General features: G+C 46.2%; 1 protein-coding gene across 1 annotated transcript in view; it reads left to right on the top strand.

The window, feature by feature from the left end:
* Nucleotides 1–13,179, top strand: part of BORCS5 (BLOC-1 related complex subunit 5) — a 63,889-nt gene that overhangs the window by 34,651 nt on the left and 16,059 nt on the right. The window contains exon 3 of the mRNA XM_064142294.1: nt 7,223–7,380. Coding sequence (XP_063998364.1) covers nt 7,223–7,380 — 158 coding nt within the window. The remainder of the gene's footprint in view (nt 1–7,222; nt 7,381–13,179) is intronic.

The raw sequence follows: 13,179 nt of genomic DNA, 5'->3' as shown, positions 1-13,179 counted from the left end.
GTGATGTCCTACAGGCAATGGCTCAGACTGTATTAGAAGGCTGAGGTGCGGTGGTCCTCTGGAGAGCATACTTGAGCTCAGCAGTCAGTAAAGCTGCCTGTTCAATGGTGTGACAAGATCAGAATCTTCAGCTCATCTGTCACCCATGCATAAGTAACCCATCACACAATACCAGCTCCAAAGCAGAGAGAAGATCTGCCACTCCAGCCAGCGCTCCTTGCCACAACACAAACATGTCCTTTGCTCACATAATAGCTATTCAGTTTGCCTACAGTCCTTGTGCTCCCCCATTAGAGTTCAAAGGAACTGAAAACACCCAGTTGGCAAAGCCAACTTTTGTCTTGGAATGAAGACACTTTGTGATCAAATAGGTTTTATCAGCCAGACTTTATAGAAAAGAAACTGGTCTGTGAAATGGATCATCTTAGTCACTGCCACCTGAGCAAAAGATTTTGAGTGCAGGGATTTGTTGGTGATAGGGTTTTTGTTTGGTTTGTTGGTTTGTTTTTTAGTATTTTAAAATGATTTGGGTGTTTTATGGGTTGAGGCCCCATCCCTGGAGATGTTCAAGACTGGACTCAATGTGGCACAGGGTAGCCTGATCCAGTTGGAGGTGGCCCTGCTCATTGCAGGGGGTTTGACAAGATGACCTTTGAGGGACCATTCCAACCTAATGCAATCTCTGAATATGTAACTACAGACTCCTAGAATGGTTCAGGCTGGAAAGGACCTCAGAGCTCATCTACTCCAACCTCCCCAACATGGGCAGGGACACCTCTCAACTAGACTTGGCTGCTTTAGGCCTCCTCCAGCTTGGCCTTGAACACACCCAGGGATGAGGCAACCACAGCCTCCCTGGGCAGCCTGTTCCTGATGGAGCAGGCCCAGGGGAGGGCCACGAAAATGCTCAGGGGGCTGGAGTACCTCTGCTGTGAGGACAGCCTGAGGGAACTGGGGTTGTTCAGCCTGGAGGCAGACCTAAGAGAAGCCTGTCAGTGCCTGAAGAGGGCTGCAGGAAGGCTGTAGAGGGACTGTTTGCAAAGTTCTGCAGTGACAGGACTCCAACCTCCCCACCATGGGCAGGGACACCTCTCAACTAGATTCAGCTGCTCAAGGCCTCATCCAGCCTGGCATTCAACACCCCCAGGGAGGAGGCATCCACATCCTTCCTGGGCAGCCTATTCCATAGTTTCACCACCCTTACACTGAAGAACTTCTTCCTAAGATCCAGTCTAACCTTACTGTCTTCCAGTTTTGAACCATTTCCTCTTGTTCTGTCTGATGAGAAGTTCCTCTGCAGCCTTCCTGTAGAATCCCTTCAGGTACTGGAAGGCAGCTTTATGATCCCCCTGGAGTCTTCTCCAGGCTGCACAACCCCAGCTCCCTCAGCCTGTCCTCATAGCAGAGGTGCTTCAGCCCTTGGATCATCTTTGTGGCCTCCTCTGGACTCTCTCCACCAGCTCTGTGTCCTTCTTATGCTGGGGACTCCTGAACTGGAGGCGAGGTCTCAGCACAGCAGTCAAGGAGCAGAATCCCCTCTCTTGCCCTGCTGCCCACATTCTGGCTGCAGCCCAGCACAGGGCTGCCTTCTGGGCTGCATGAGGGCACTGCTGGCTCAAGGGGAGCTTCTCAGGATTAGTTTGATAGCTGAGTACGATGGTTTGTGCCTGAAATTTTATTTAACAAATTTTGGAGACAGGAAATTTGTAGAAGAGGAGGAACTACTTCTTGAAGATGCTGTTTTCTAAATGTGCACTGCTGTAAAACATTGGAAGCAATGTTCTGGGTAGACTTCTGGTCTGATGAAAGGAGGAGTTACTTTTGAAGTCCCCTCCACAGAGAGCTTGGTTAGCTGATGACAGCAACCCTGTCTGACCTTAAAATGAGCAACAAGACCACAGCATTGTGTGCTTTGCTGCAGTGTCTGCTGTTAGTGGTTGAAAACGGACTTGTCAAGTGCATATCTAGAAGTCAGGTAGGAACCAGAGTACTTCTCAGGTTGGAAGCTGCTCAGGTTGTTTTAAGGACCATCCATTAAAGCAGCAGAACATAACTCTAGTGGGTTACTATGTTCTGTAGGTGTGTAGGATCAGTAAAGCATAGAATCCATTTTTCCAGAGCTTCAAGTCATAAAAGTGTGGGGTTGTTTTTTTTTTTAAAGCAACAGCTTTCTTCTGCTCAGTAGGATGTGATTTGCTGGAAGTATATGTTGACCTGGAACCAACAAGGAGATGACTAAGTAGGAGGAAAATGGTTTGAACATGCCTCTGCTTTGCCAGGGAATATGGAAACAATCATGGATTTATCAAGTCCCTGGTTCAGCTGGCCTGGTGATGATGGATGGTGTTTCTCCATGCACAGCATACTTGGTGCCTGGCTTGGGTTTGGCTGAAGCACCGCTTATGAGCTGCGGTCCGAATCTTCCTATGTCTCAGATGCTCTTTATCACCTTTATGGGCTCCCTGTTCACTGATCAGGTGTGTCCAGGCTAGGTGGGAGATCTTGACTTCTCTTCACTGTGGCAGGCACAGAATGTGATCTTCTTACTTGTTTTACAGTATAATTGGGGAGTCAGGACTGTGTATGTTTGGCAGCTGCCTGAGCATTTTTTGTCCATGTGCTAAAGCTCTGCAGTAGTCCTCCTGTTACCCCAGCTTTGTTTTCCACAAGCCACAACATCCTCTACACTGCCTTTCCTTATCGTGCTGGGGGATGTTGCATCAGACATGTGCCAAGCAGATTCTTCTTGAGGTTTCAAGTGGTGTAAAGATTATTCCCAGGATGCTTCCTTCTTTGGGAGAGAACCAAAAGCTTGAAAAATGAGTATAATAAGAAAGTAAAACCTCAGGTGCTGTTTCCTTTCCATTTAATAGCAGAAACTTGCTCTCCTGGGTCAATGAATAATAATCACAGAAACATCCAGGTTGGAAAAGATCCTCAGGATCACCAAGTCTCATCTATTACCCTACTCTACAAGATTCACCTTAAACCATATCCCTAAGCACCACATCCAAACGACTCTTAAATAAATCCAGGCTCAGTGACTCAACCACCTCTCTGGGCAGCGCATGCCAGTGCCTGACCACCTTCTCCATGAAAAACTTTTTCCTAATGTCCAGTCTCAGCTTGAGGCCATTCCCCCTTGTTCTGTCTCCAGTTGCCTGTGAGGAGAGACCAGCAGCAGCTTCTCCACAACTTCCCTTCAGGTAGTTGTAGACAGCAATGAGGTCTCCCCTCAGCCTTACCTTTTTCAAACTAACCATCCCCAGCTCCCTCAGTCAATCCTCACAAGATTTATTCTCCAGGCCCTCCCTCAGCTTCGTTGCCCTCCTCTGGACTCACTTCAGCACCTCCACACCTCTCTTGTATTGTGGTGCCCAAAACTGAACACAGTACTTGAGGTGTGGCCTCATCAAAGCTGAGTACAAGGGGACAATCACCTTCCTACTCCTGCTGGACACAACATTTTTGATACAAGCCAGGATGCCATTGGCCTTCTTGGTTGCCTGGGCACACTGCTGGCTCATTCAGCTGCTTGTCTATTGCAATCCCCAGGTCTCTTTCTGCCAGGCAGCTCTCCAGCCACACTGCCCCAAGCCTGTAGAATTGCTTGGGGTTGTTGTGACCCAAGTGCAGGACCTGGCATGTGGCCTTGTTGAAACTCATCCCATTAATGTTGGCCCATTGATCTGGACTATCCAGGTCCCTCTGTGGAGAAGCTGATCCGATATCTCGCCACTCTTAGCATAAAAAAAGTCTTCCTTTTGTCTCATCTAAACCTACCCTGTTTCAGTTTAAAACCATTGCCCCATATCATACTGTAGGTAAGACTTCTCTTGGTCTGTTTTGTAAGCCCGCTGTGATTATTGAAAGGCCACGATAAGGTCTCCCTGGAGTCTTTTCTTCTCCAGGCTGAACAACCCAACTCTCAGCCTTTCTTAACAGAACCTGTGCTCCAACTCTGACCATTTTCCTGCCCCTTCCTTGGACCTGCTCCAAAAAAGCCATGTCTGTCTTGTGCTGGAGGCCCCAGCGCTGCTGGATGCAGTACTCCAGGTGGGATCTCATGAGACTGGAGTAGAGAGGGATGTTGATGGTAAGAAAATGCTAATATTTGTAGTGCGAGTGGCTCCTATGAACGACAAAACATAGTGGATGGAGTTTGTGACAGGGGGAATTTCTCCACAGTGGAAGGCTGCATGGCCTCTTTCATGCTGCTGTTTACTTCTTCCTTTCATGCAAGCTTTGGCATTGTCAGCATGAGCCCAGAGGTCTTTAAAGAAGCTAATTTCTTTGGCTTCTCCTCACTACATCACCTAAAAGAATACTTTAGCCTATCTTTAAGCAGCGTATACTGCTTGTTTTTATTGCTAGTCCAAACATTTGTACTGGATTGTATTTCCACCTCTGACTTCTTCTGAAAGAATTCCAGCTGAACAGTTAATTTGAGCTTGTGTTTTTCTGGGTAGTGAATGAGAGGCTCTTTACAGTTAATTAATTTTGCTTTTAGCATTATGTAACTTGCACAGGGCCATAAGTAAATAAGTTTCAGTAGCATATTCCTTTAAAGCTCACTTGGCAGTCCTTGGCCTATTCAGCTGCTACATTCTCATGAGGAGAATGTAAGCTGGCCAAAATACACACATCTGGTTAATTACATCTCTTAAACAGACTCTTAATTTTCTTCCTCTTTTTGAAGTTGGTGAGAGATTAGTAATAAAAGACAATTAGTTGGTTGACAGCATCGTGTGCTTGATCAGGACAGAAACAGGGTAACCGCCTGGGGTGTGTGGTGAACTCTTCATTCCTGTGTGAACATTCAACATATTAAAAGTTGTCAACATTATTTGACCATTTATCCTGACAAGATAATTTGATAGATCCAAGTGAACAAACTGAGAAGCACTAGGAGGTGTAACATTCACAGCTGAACAAAGTCTTGCTGCCTTCAGTGAGATTGCTCCCGCGAGATGTTTGCACCGCAGCTGGAAGTAGGCTTGAAAGATTTGCTGTTGATATTGCTGGACCTAAGGTTTTGTTTGAGATGATTCTTTCTAAAACAGAAAAAAATCATAGAATCCTAGAATGGCACAGGCTGGAAGTGACCTCAGAGCTCATCTCCTCCAACATCCCCACCATGGGCAGGGATATCTATCAACTAGATTTAACTCAAGGCCTCATCTAACCTGACCCTGATCACCCCCAGGCAGGAGGCAGTCACAGCCTCCTTGGGTAGCCTATGCCACAGTCTCACTATCATTGTGCTGAAGAACTTCTTCCTAAGCTCCAGTCTAACCCTGCTCTCTCCCAGCTTCAAACCATCCCCTCTTGTCCTCTCTAGACACCCTGATGAAAAGTCCCTTCGCAGCCTTCCTGTAGGATGCCTTCAGGGATTGGAAGGGATTTCCTGTCTTAGTTTTATTTTCTCTTCTCTCTCTGAATGTTTTCAAGGAGGTTTAACTTTCATAAGATGCTTCTGACTTATGTCTTGGTTTCTGTCTTATTCTTGTGTTTTGGCCAAAACTCCATGTTACCAGCTGTAGTTTCCAACAAGCATGGGGGCCATTCAAAATAGTTTCCATTTCCCACTGAGGTCCATTCTTAGAAGGACTTTTGCAATACAAATACGTGTCATTTATTACTTTTGAATTGCTTCATGTGATACTTGCTTACATTTGTTATTTCAGTGTCTTTTTCTCTCTATAACCCAAGAATCTCAGAGGGCACAGGAGTGCAGGCACTGAATTCAGTTTGTGTGGTTTTGGACAAAGCAGGTTGTGTGCCTGTGCTGTTTGTCACAGATGGTGTCCCAACAAGAAAAAAAAATGTTGTCTCAGTGCTGAAGGAAAATTAAATGAAAGCAAATAAATGAAAAAGCAAAAAAACCCCAAACCTCCAACACCTATGGCAGTGGAGTTTAGCAGCAGCAGCTCTGGAGAAAGCAGGCAGTATGGCACACAAATGAATCATAGAATCAGCCAGGTTGGAAGAGACCTCCAAGATCATCCAGTCCAAACTAGCACCCAGCCCTGTCCAATCAACTAGACCATGGCACTAAGTGCCTCATCCAGGCTTTTCTTGAACACCTCCAGGGACAGTGACTCCATCACCTCCCTGGGCAGCCCATTCCAATGCCAATCACTCTCTCTGACAACAACTTCCTCCTAACATCCAGCCTAGACCTCCCCTTGCACAACTTGAGACTGTGTCCCCTTGTTCTGTTGCTGGGTGCCTGGCAGAAGAGACCAACCCCACCTGGCTACAGCCTCTCTTCAGGTAGTTGTAGACAGCAAATGCTTGAGCTCAGCAAAGGTTCTCAAACTCCGTTATTCAGGCATAACAAACAATGGGTAAGAAAAATGTCTCTGGACTTTTTTTTCGTTGTTCCTCTGTGTATTACCAGTGTCCCAATTTTAAGTCTAATACTAATCTTTTTTGGTGATTTTTTGGTGAAACTTGGTCATCTGACTAGGTAAGGATAGAATCATAGAACGGTTTAGGTTGGAAGGGACCTCAAAGATCATCCAGTTCCAACCCCCTGCATAGACAGGGACATCTCCCACTAGAATCTTAATGCCCACCCTCAAAAAAAAATAGTTTTCTGTAAAACACATAAAAAACCTTAGAAGGTGAAGGAGTTATAAAACTTAAAGTCAAAGTAGGCAAACCAGGAATATTTCACCCCTAACAACTGAATTGAGGTGGGTCACTTAGTATTCAAGTTAGTTTTGGGGGGAAGAGTGATTTTTTTGGAGCTCTGATTTTGACAGCATGCTTCTATTGAAAACAGTTTGAGCATTATGCCTGTATGGGAACGCAGATCTCAGCTCCTTCAGCTTCTGGCATGCAAAAATGAGGAGGGAGTTCTTTTTGCCCAGTTCAGCATTGTTTGTGGAGGACAAGATGCAGGGCTCTAAAAGTTTATGCAACACATCCCTGAAACCCAAGCTGGTGGATCTGCCTTTGGAGTTCTGGCAAGGAGAGCTAAAGTGTATGCTGTTTGCACTGCTGTAAGCCCTAAACAGTCATAAATATTCAGTTTACACCCTACCCACTTTTAGCCTTCAGCATTACATTGCTAAGGTCCATTCAGTAGCTTAACATCCTGAATTAGTTTTTCATTATAAAGCTCTTCTTCTGGGTTTGTTCTCATGCTTCTCACTGCAGCTAAGCTGGTGATAGGAACAGTCAGATTAACTCTGTTCCTCCTCTTTCCTTGTAGGCCTCCTCAGTGGGCAAACCTCTCCTACCAACACCAAACTGGAAAAGCTGGACCCCCAGCAGGTGCTACAGCTGTGTCTACGATACCAAGATCATCTTCACCAGTGTGCAGAAGCAGTTGCCTTTGATCAGAACGCCCTTGTGAAGCGGATCAAAGAGGTAGTGCCTGCAGCATACCTGCTTCAGCTGGGGCAGGGCTTGGGGCACTGGCTTGGGTCTCCTGTGCTGTGAACGCCAAGTGTTTGCTGTGGGTGGTTGTGGGTAACCTGGAGCAGTCCACCTCTAAGCAAACCGTGTAAAGAAACTTAGTGGGTGGGCAGCTGAAGCTGAAGTTTCCTGACTTTCATTGTGGTTATCACAGGAGGTTAGGGCTTGGAAGGGTCCTCCAGAGATTATCCAGTCCAACCCTCCTGCCAGAGCAGGATCACCTATGGCAGATCACACAGGAACACATCCAGGCAGGTTTTGAATATCTGCAGAGAGGAAGACTCCACAATGCCCCGGGCAGCCTGTGCCAGTGTTCTGTCACCCTCACAGTGAAAACAAATTTCCTCATGTTTCCATGGAACTTCCTATGCCTCAGCTTCCACCTATTGCCCCTTGTCCTGTCATTGGGCATCACTGAGCAGAGCCTGGCTCCAGCCTCTTGGCACTCATCCTTTACATGTTTATAAACATGAAAGAGGTCACTCCTGCAGTCTCCTTCTCTCCCAACTAAAGAGTCACAGCTCCCTCAGTCTGTCCTCACAGGGAGATGTTCCACTGCCTTCAGCATCTATGTGGCTCTGCTGGACTCTCTCAAGCAGTTCCTTGAGGTCCTTCTTGAGCTGAATGACACAGAACTGGACACAGTATTCCAAGTGCAGCCTCACCAAGGCAGAGTAGAGGGGGAGAAGAACCTCTCTAGACCCTTATAATCCACCCCAGTGTGCCATTGGCCTTCTTGGCTACAAGGGCACATTGCTGACTCATGAGCATCCTGTTGTCCATGAGGACTCCCAGGTCCTTTTCCTGTATGCTGCTCTCCAACAGTCCAGTCCCCAAACTCTACTGATCAGTGAGGTTTTTGTTTGCCAAATGCAAGATTCTAGACTTGTCTATGTTGGATTTCATTCCATTTTTCATTCAGTTTCTCCATGCCTATCTCTGCAGCCTGTCCAGGTCTCACTGAATCGCAGCACAGCCTTGAATGTTGCAATTGGATTGTCTTTCTCATGTGTATCTCCTGATGCTGGAACCTGTAGGATGGCCTTTTTGCAGTTTGTGGGGCTTTTTTGTTGTTGTTGTTTTCTATTTTTTAAAGTCAAGCCAGACTGGCATGAGAAGTGATGCTTTGGAGAGTGTTTTTCCCCATACTCCCAGGTGTGGAGGATAATTGGTGAATGCTGCACAGGTCAAAAGTCCATGAGCCCAAATTGCTTTTAATGCCAAAAGCACAATTTGTGAGCAGGTGGTTAATTTTTATTCATGCAATATAATGACCTTGGTTTATTGTTTCTCTCTCTCAGCTCAGAGTTAAGAAATTCCCACATGACACATTGGATACTAAATGTTGATCCATGGGCTGTTTTGAGAAGCTGCTGTCACTGTGAAGTTGTTAAGCCCAAAATAACGTGGGAGCCATTCAAAAAGGGCCTTTTTACTTTGTTGTGTCAAGATCTGAGGCCAGCTATTACACAAGATGTAAAGATATTTGCAGATGTTGGTGACTCAGGTCATACAGCCTCAGAAAAGGCATTTAATTGCCAGCCTAATGACAGTGTACTGCATTAACCCAAACAGGTTGTAATTCTTCTGGCTGTTCAAGTGTGAGAGGGAATACTGACACGATTGAAGTTGTAGTAGATGTCACCAGTGCAGCCTGCATTAAGTTGGGTTTGCCTTCTCTAGGGTGTTAGGATCCCTTTCAAACAATGGTGTGGTTTTCTTCCAGTTGCTGAGGCTTAGGTTTATTTTTCATGTCCAATAACTAAAGTGAGGATGTTGTCACTACTTTGTTTATCAGAGACTCCTCCCTGACAAAGTGAAGGAGAAATGAGCAACTCTCTAACTCTGGTAACTGACAAGGCAGTTGAGTCAGAGCTGTTTTTTTGGTCACAATGCTTAAGTGACTTCAGATGCTCTCAGTCCCTCTGCCAGATCTGGTGGGGTTTTCCTGTTCATTTCCCTCATAGTCCCTAAGTGTTCTTGCATTGGCTGTTCCCTCTGTGTGTGTTCTGGAGGAGCTGGGTGGGATCTGCTCAGCTCAAATCATTCTTTCCAAATCGTTTGGGCTCTCCTTGGTGCACTAAAAGGGAACTGCTGTTGGCAGCTGTACTAGAGCAGGGTCTCTCTCTTCTTGCAAGTGTAGACAAAGGAAATTCAGTTGGCTGTACCCACTTAACAACAACCATTTAGTTCCACCTTGTAGATGAAGCTTTGACCATTGGTAAAGAGTAAAAAAGACAGAGAAAATGAAGTGTATAGTGGAGAGCATCAGATGTGCATGAGCTGGACAACAAATTCTTTTATCCTTTTAGTAGTCAGTGTTTCTCTTTAGCAATGTAAGAATGGAAGGGCTTTCTTCTGCTAACAGATTTGTCAAGTGACTGATGCTCCTAACTTGCCTACAGAATGTTGCTGAGCTTCAATCCCTGATGGAGTGGGTCCAGAGTGGGCCACAAAGATGATAAAGGGGCCGGAGCACTTCTGCTGTGAGGGTAGGGTGAGCGAGCTGGGATTGTTCAGCATGGAGAAGACTCCAGGCAGACCTAAAGAGCAGACTTCCAGTATCTGGAGGGGCCTCCAAGAAAGCTTCAGAGGGACTGTTTGCAAAGGCCTGCAGAGACAGGACGAGGGCAATGGTTTGAAATGAGGGCAGAGCAGATTTAGATTGGATGTGAGGAACAAGTTCTTTAGCATGAAGGTGGTGGAACACTGCAACAGGTTGCCCAGAGAGGTTGTTGAAGCCCCATGCCTGAAGCTGCCCAAGGTGAGTCTGAACAAGGCTCTCAGCAACCTGCTCTAGCAGAGTATATCCCTGCTGACTGCGGAGAGGTAAACTGGATAACCTTTGGAGGTCCCTTCCAACCCAAACCATTCTATGATACTTCGAGCAGCACATCCACTCTGCCAGCATTTGAACTCTAAGAGGAAATGCTGAAGGTCTTTTCCCTCAAAGCTTCTCTAAGAGGAGCAGAGATAGCTGTTCCTTTCCTAGAAAGAAGCTCTGTGCCAGTGTCACTTCAGAGAATGGACTCCAAGGGAAAGTTTCATGGAAGTGTGTTTTGCTTGGCCTTTGGTTTTATTTGTTTTAGCACTGTGCTGAGTGAGCTGTTTGCTGCCATTCCTGTTAGTTATGTTCCATGTAGAGTGGTATCAGAATGGAGCTTACAAAACAGTTTGTGAAACCTGTTTTCAGTGGGCATGCCCTGAGCATGACTCACCTGCTGACTAAACTGAACTGGGCCAGCCAAATATGAATGGCCTTACCAAATTCAAAGTGTTTCTTTGACTTCAGGCCTTTGCTTCAGGGTCCATGTGGTCTCTAAGCTACCTTTCATCTCATTAAAAGCAAGGGCTCAGGGGATCAAAAGTTAGCCTGCAAAAAGTGAAAATGAAAATGGAAAACTTTCTAGATGAGACCATGTTAACTTGCAAGCAAAACTGAGCCTTTGGATTCACAAACTTAAAATTAGCAATGCCTCAAATCCAAGAAAAGAGACCTGAGAATTCCTTGGAACGTAGTTTTCTGAACTGGGGAGGAATCTGGGTTGAAATACCACTTGTATTTTTAAGGAATTTAATCTCATGCTGCTGTGCTTTTCCAACAAGCTAGTGAACATGGTGTTCTGTGAAGAAATCAGTGCCTCCAGTATAGTCTCTGGTAGTTTGGAATTAGGAGATTGATGAGGACTGTGGCAGTCTATCAGGCTCTCTATTTCTCCTCTCCTCTCTGATGAAGTGTGATTTATAAAGGCTGGAATCATAATTCATCAGGCACCATCATGCAGAAACAAGCATGAGGGTGGTTAGTTTGGGAGCCACCATCATGTCATTAAGCTGATCTTACAGCATCACAGTCACAGAATGTTAGAGGTTGGGGAGGATGTGCAGAGATCATCCAGTCCGACACCTCTGCCAGAGCAGGTCACACAGGAATGCATCCAGGTGGGTTTTGAAAGTCTCCAAAGAAGGAGACTCCATAACCTCTCTGGGCAGCCTGCTCCAGGACTCTGGCATCCTCACCATGAAGAAGTGTCTACTCTTGTTGAGCTGGAAGCTCCTGTGTTCCTTGTCCTATCACTGGGCACCAGCACAAAGAGCACCTTCATCCTGACACCCACCTCTCAGATATTGATAGCCAATGATCAGATCCTCTCTCAGCCTTCTCCTCTCCAGACTAGCCAGCCTCAGGTCTCTCAGTCCTTCTTCATAGCAGAGATGTTCAAGTCCCCCAAGCATCTTGCTCAGTTTTGTACAACTTGATATGCAGGTAGCTCAAATTCTCAAGTGCTGGGGTGATGCCTTCACCAGCCAGCACCTGAATGGGAAAAGCATTTTGTCAGAGCTTCCCAGCTGTTACTTTAATACTTGAATGTCTTGCTGGGTGTGCCAGAGGCAGATGGCCAGAGCTCTGCTACACACAAACTTTATGATTTAGCAGTTACTAAGGAAGAGGAAAGATGGTCTGTGTTTGTGACAACTTAAAATCTGCTGTGCTAACATGACTTCTTCATTTGTTGCCATAAAAAAGACCAGCCTCTCCCTCACAGAATATGTCTGAAAAGGCCTTTTGAGAGAAGATGTAAACTGGAATCCTTTCCACTACCAAATTTCCAAGGAAGACTTAAACAAGCATCTAGCAATCACAAAGGTTTGTGTTGTTACAGAACTCAGCTGCTTAAGAGACTGGCACTGAAGAGTGGGAGTCTGCTGTGCTAAGCCTTCCTCAAGATTAATGTGTGGAGATTATGGTTATCAGCTACAAGAAGGAGCAGAATTCAGTTTCTTCTCACAGCTTGTTTAAACTAGGAATTTTGTTCTTATTCCAGCCTTGTTTCTCCAGGTGGGAAATACTCTGAGGTAACAGAAAAATAGTGGTAAAAAGCATTGAAGTCTGTTCCAGAGTTAGCAGGCTTGATGCTCAATTGGGGTATGAAATAGGTAAAAATAAGGCAGGTGTCAGCTTGGGGTGCATCACACAGGGCAGTCCCATGAGAAATAGGAACATATTGGTTGTGTTGCACAGGCTGAGATAGTGTCATAGAATGGTTTGGGTTGAAAGGGACCTCCAGAGGTCATCCAGTTCTCAAGTCCCCTGAAGTCAGCAGGGACATCTTCTTCTAGAGCAGGTTGCTGAGAGCCTTGTCCAAACTCTCCTTGAACAGCTCCAGGCACGGGGCCTCAACAGCCTCCCTGGGCAGCCTCTTCCAGTGTTCCAGCACCGTCATGCTAAAGAACTTGTTCCTCACATCCAATCTCAATCTGCTCTGTTCTCATTTCAAACCACTGTCCTCATCCTGTCACTGCAGGCCTTTGCAGACAGCCCCTCTGCAGCCTTCTTGGAGCCCACTTCAGGCACTGTCAGGCTGCTCTTAGATCTGCCTGGAGCCTTCTCTTCTCCATGCTGAACAATCCCAGCTCCCTCAGCCTGTCCTCATAGCAGAGGTGCTCCATCCCCCTGATCATTTTGGTGGCCACCTCTGGGCTTGCTCCATCAGGAACAGGCTGCCCAGGGAGGTTGTGGCTGCCTCCTCCCTATGGGTGTTGAAGGCCAGGTTGGATGATGCCTTAAACAGCCAAGTCTGGTTGAGAAGTGTCCCTGCCCATAGTGGGGAGGTTGGAGCAGGTGATCTCTGAGGTTCCCTCCAACTTCAGCCATTCTAGGATTCTGTGATCTTGCTTTTCATGAAGGGTAGGATTTGCTTAATGTTTCTGTGTCACTGGGGGCAGGAGGGTTTCAGTGTTTCTAGATGA

Source organism: Pogoniulus pusillus, chromosome 4 (assembly GCF_015220805.1).
Source record: "Pogoniulus pusillus isolate bPogPus1 chromosome 4, bPogPus1.pri, whole genome shotgun sequence".
Classification (NCBI taxonomy): domain Eukaryota; kingdom Metazoa; phylum Chordata; class Aves; order Piciformes; family Lybiidae; genus Pogoniulus; species Pogoniulus pusillus.
This window is presented reverse-complemented; position numbering and strand designations above follow the sequence as displayed.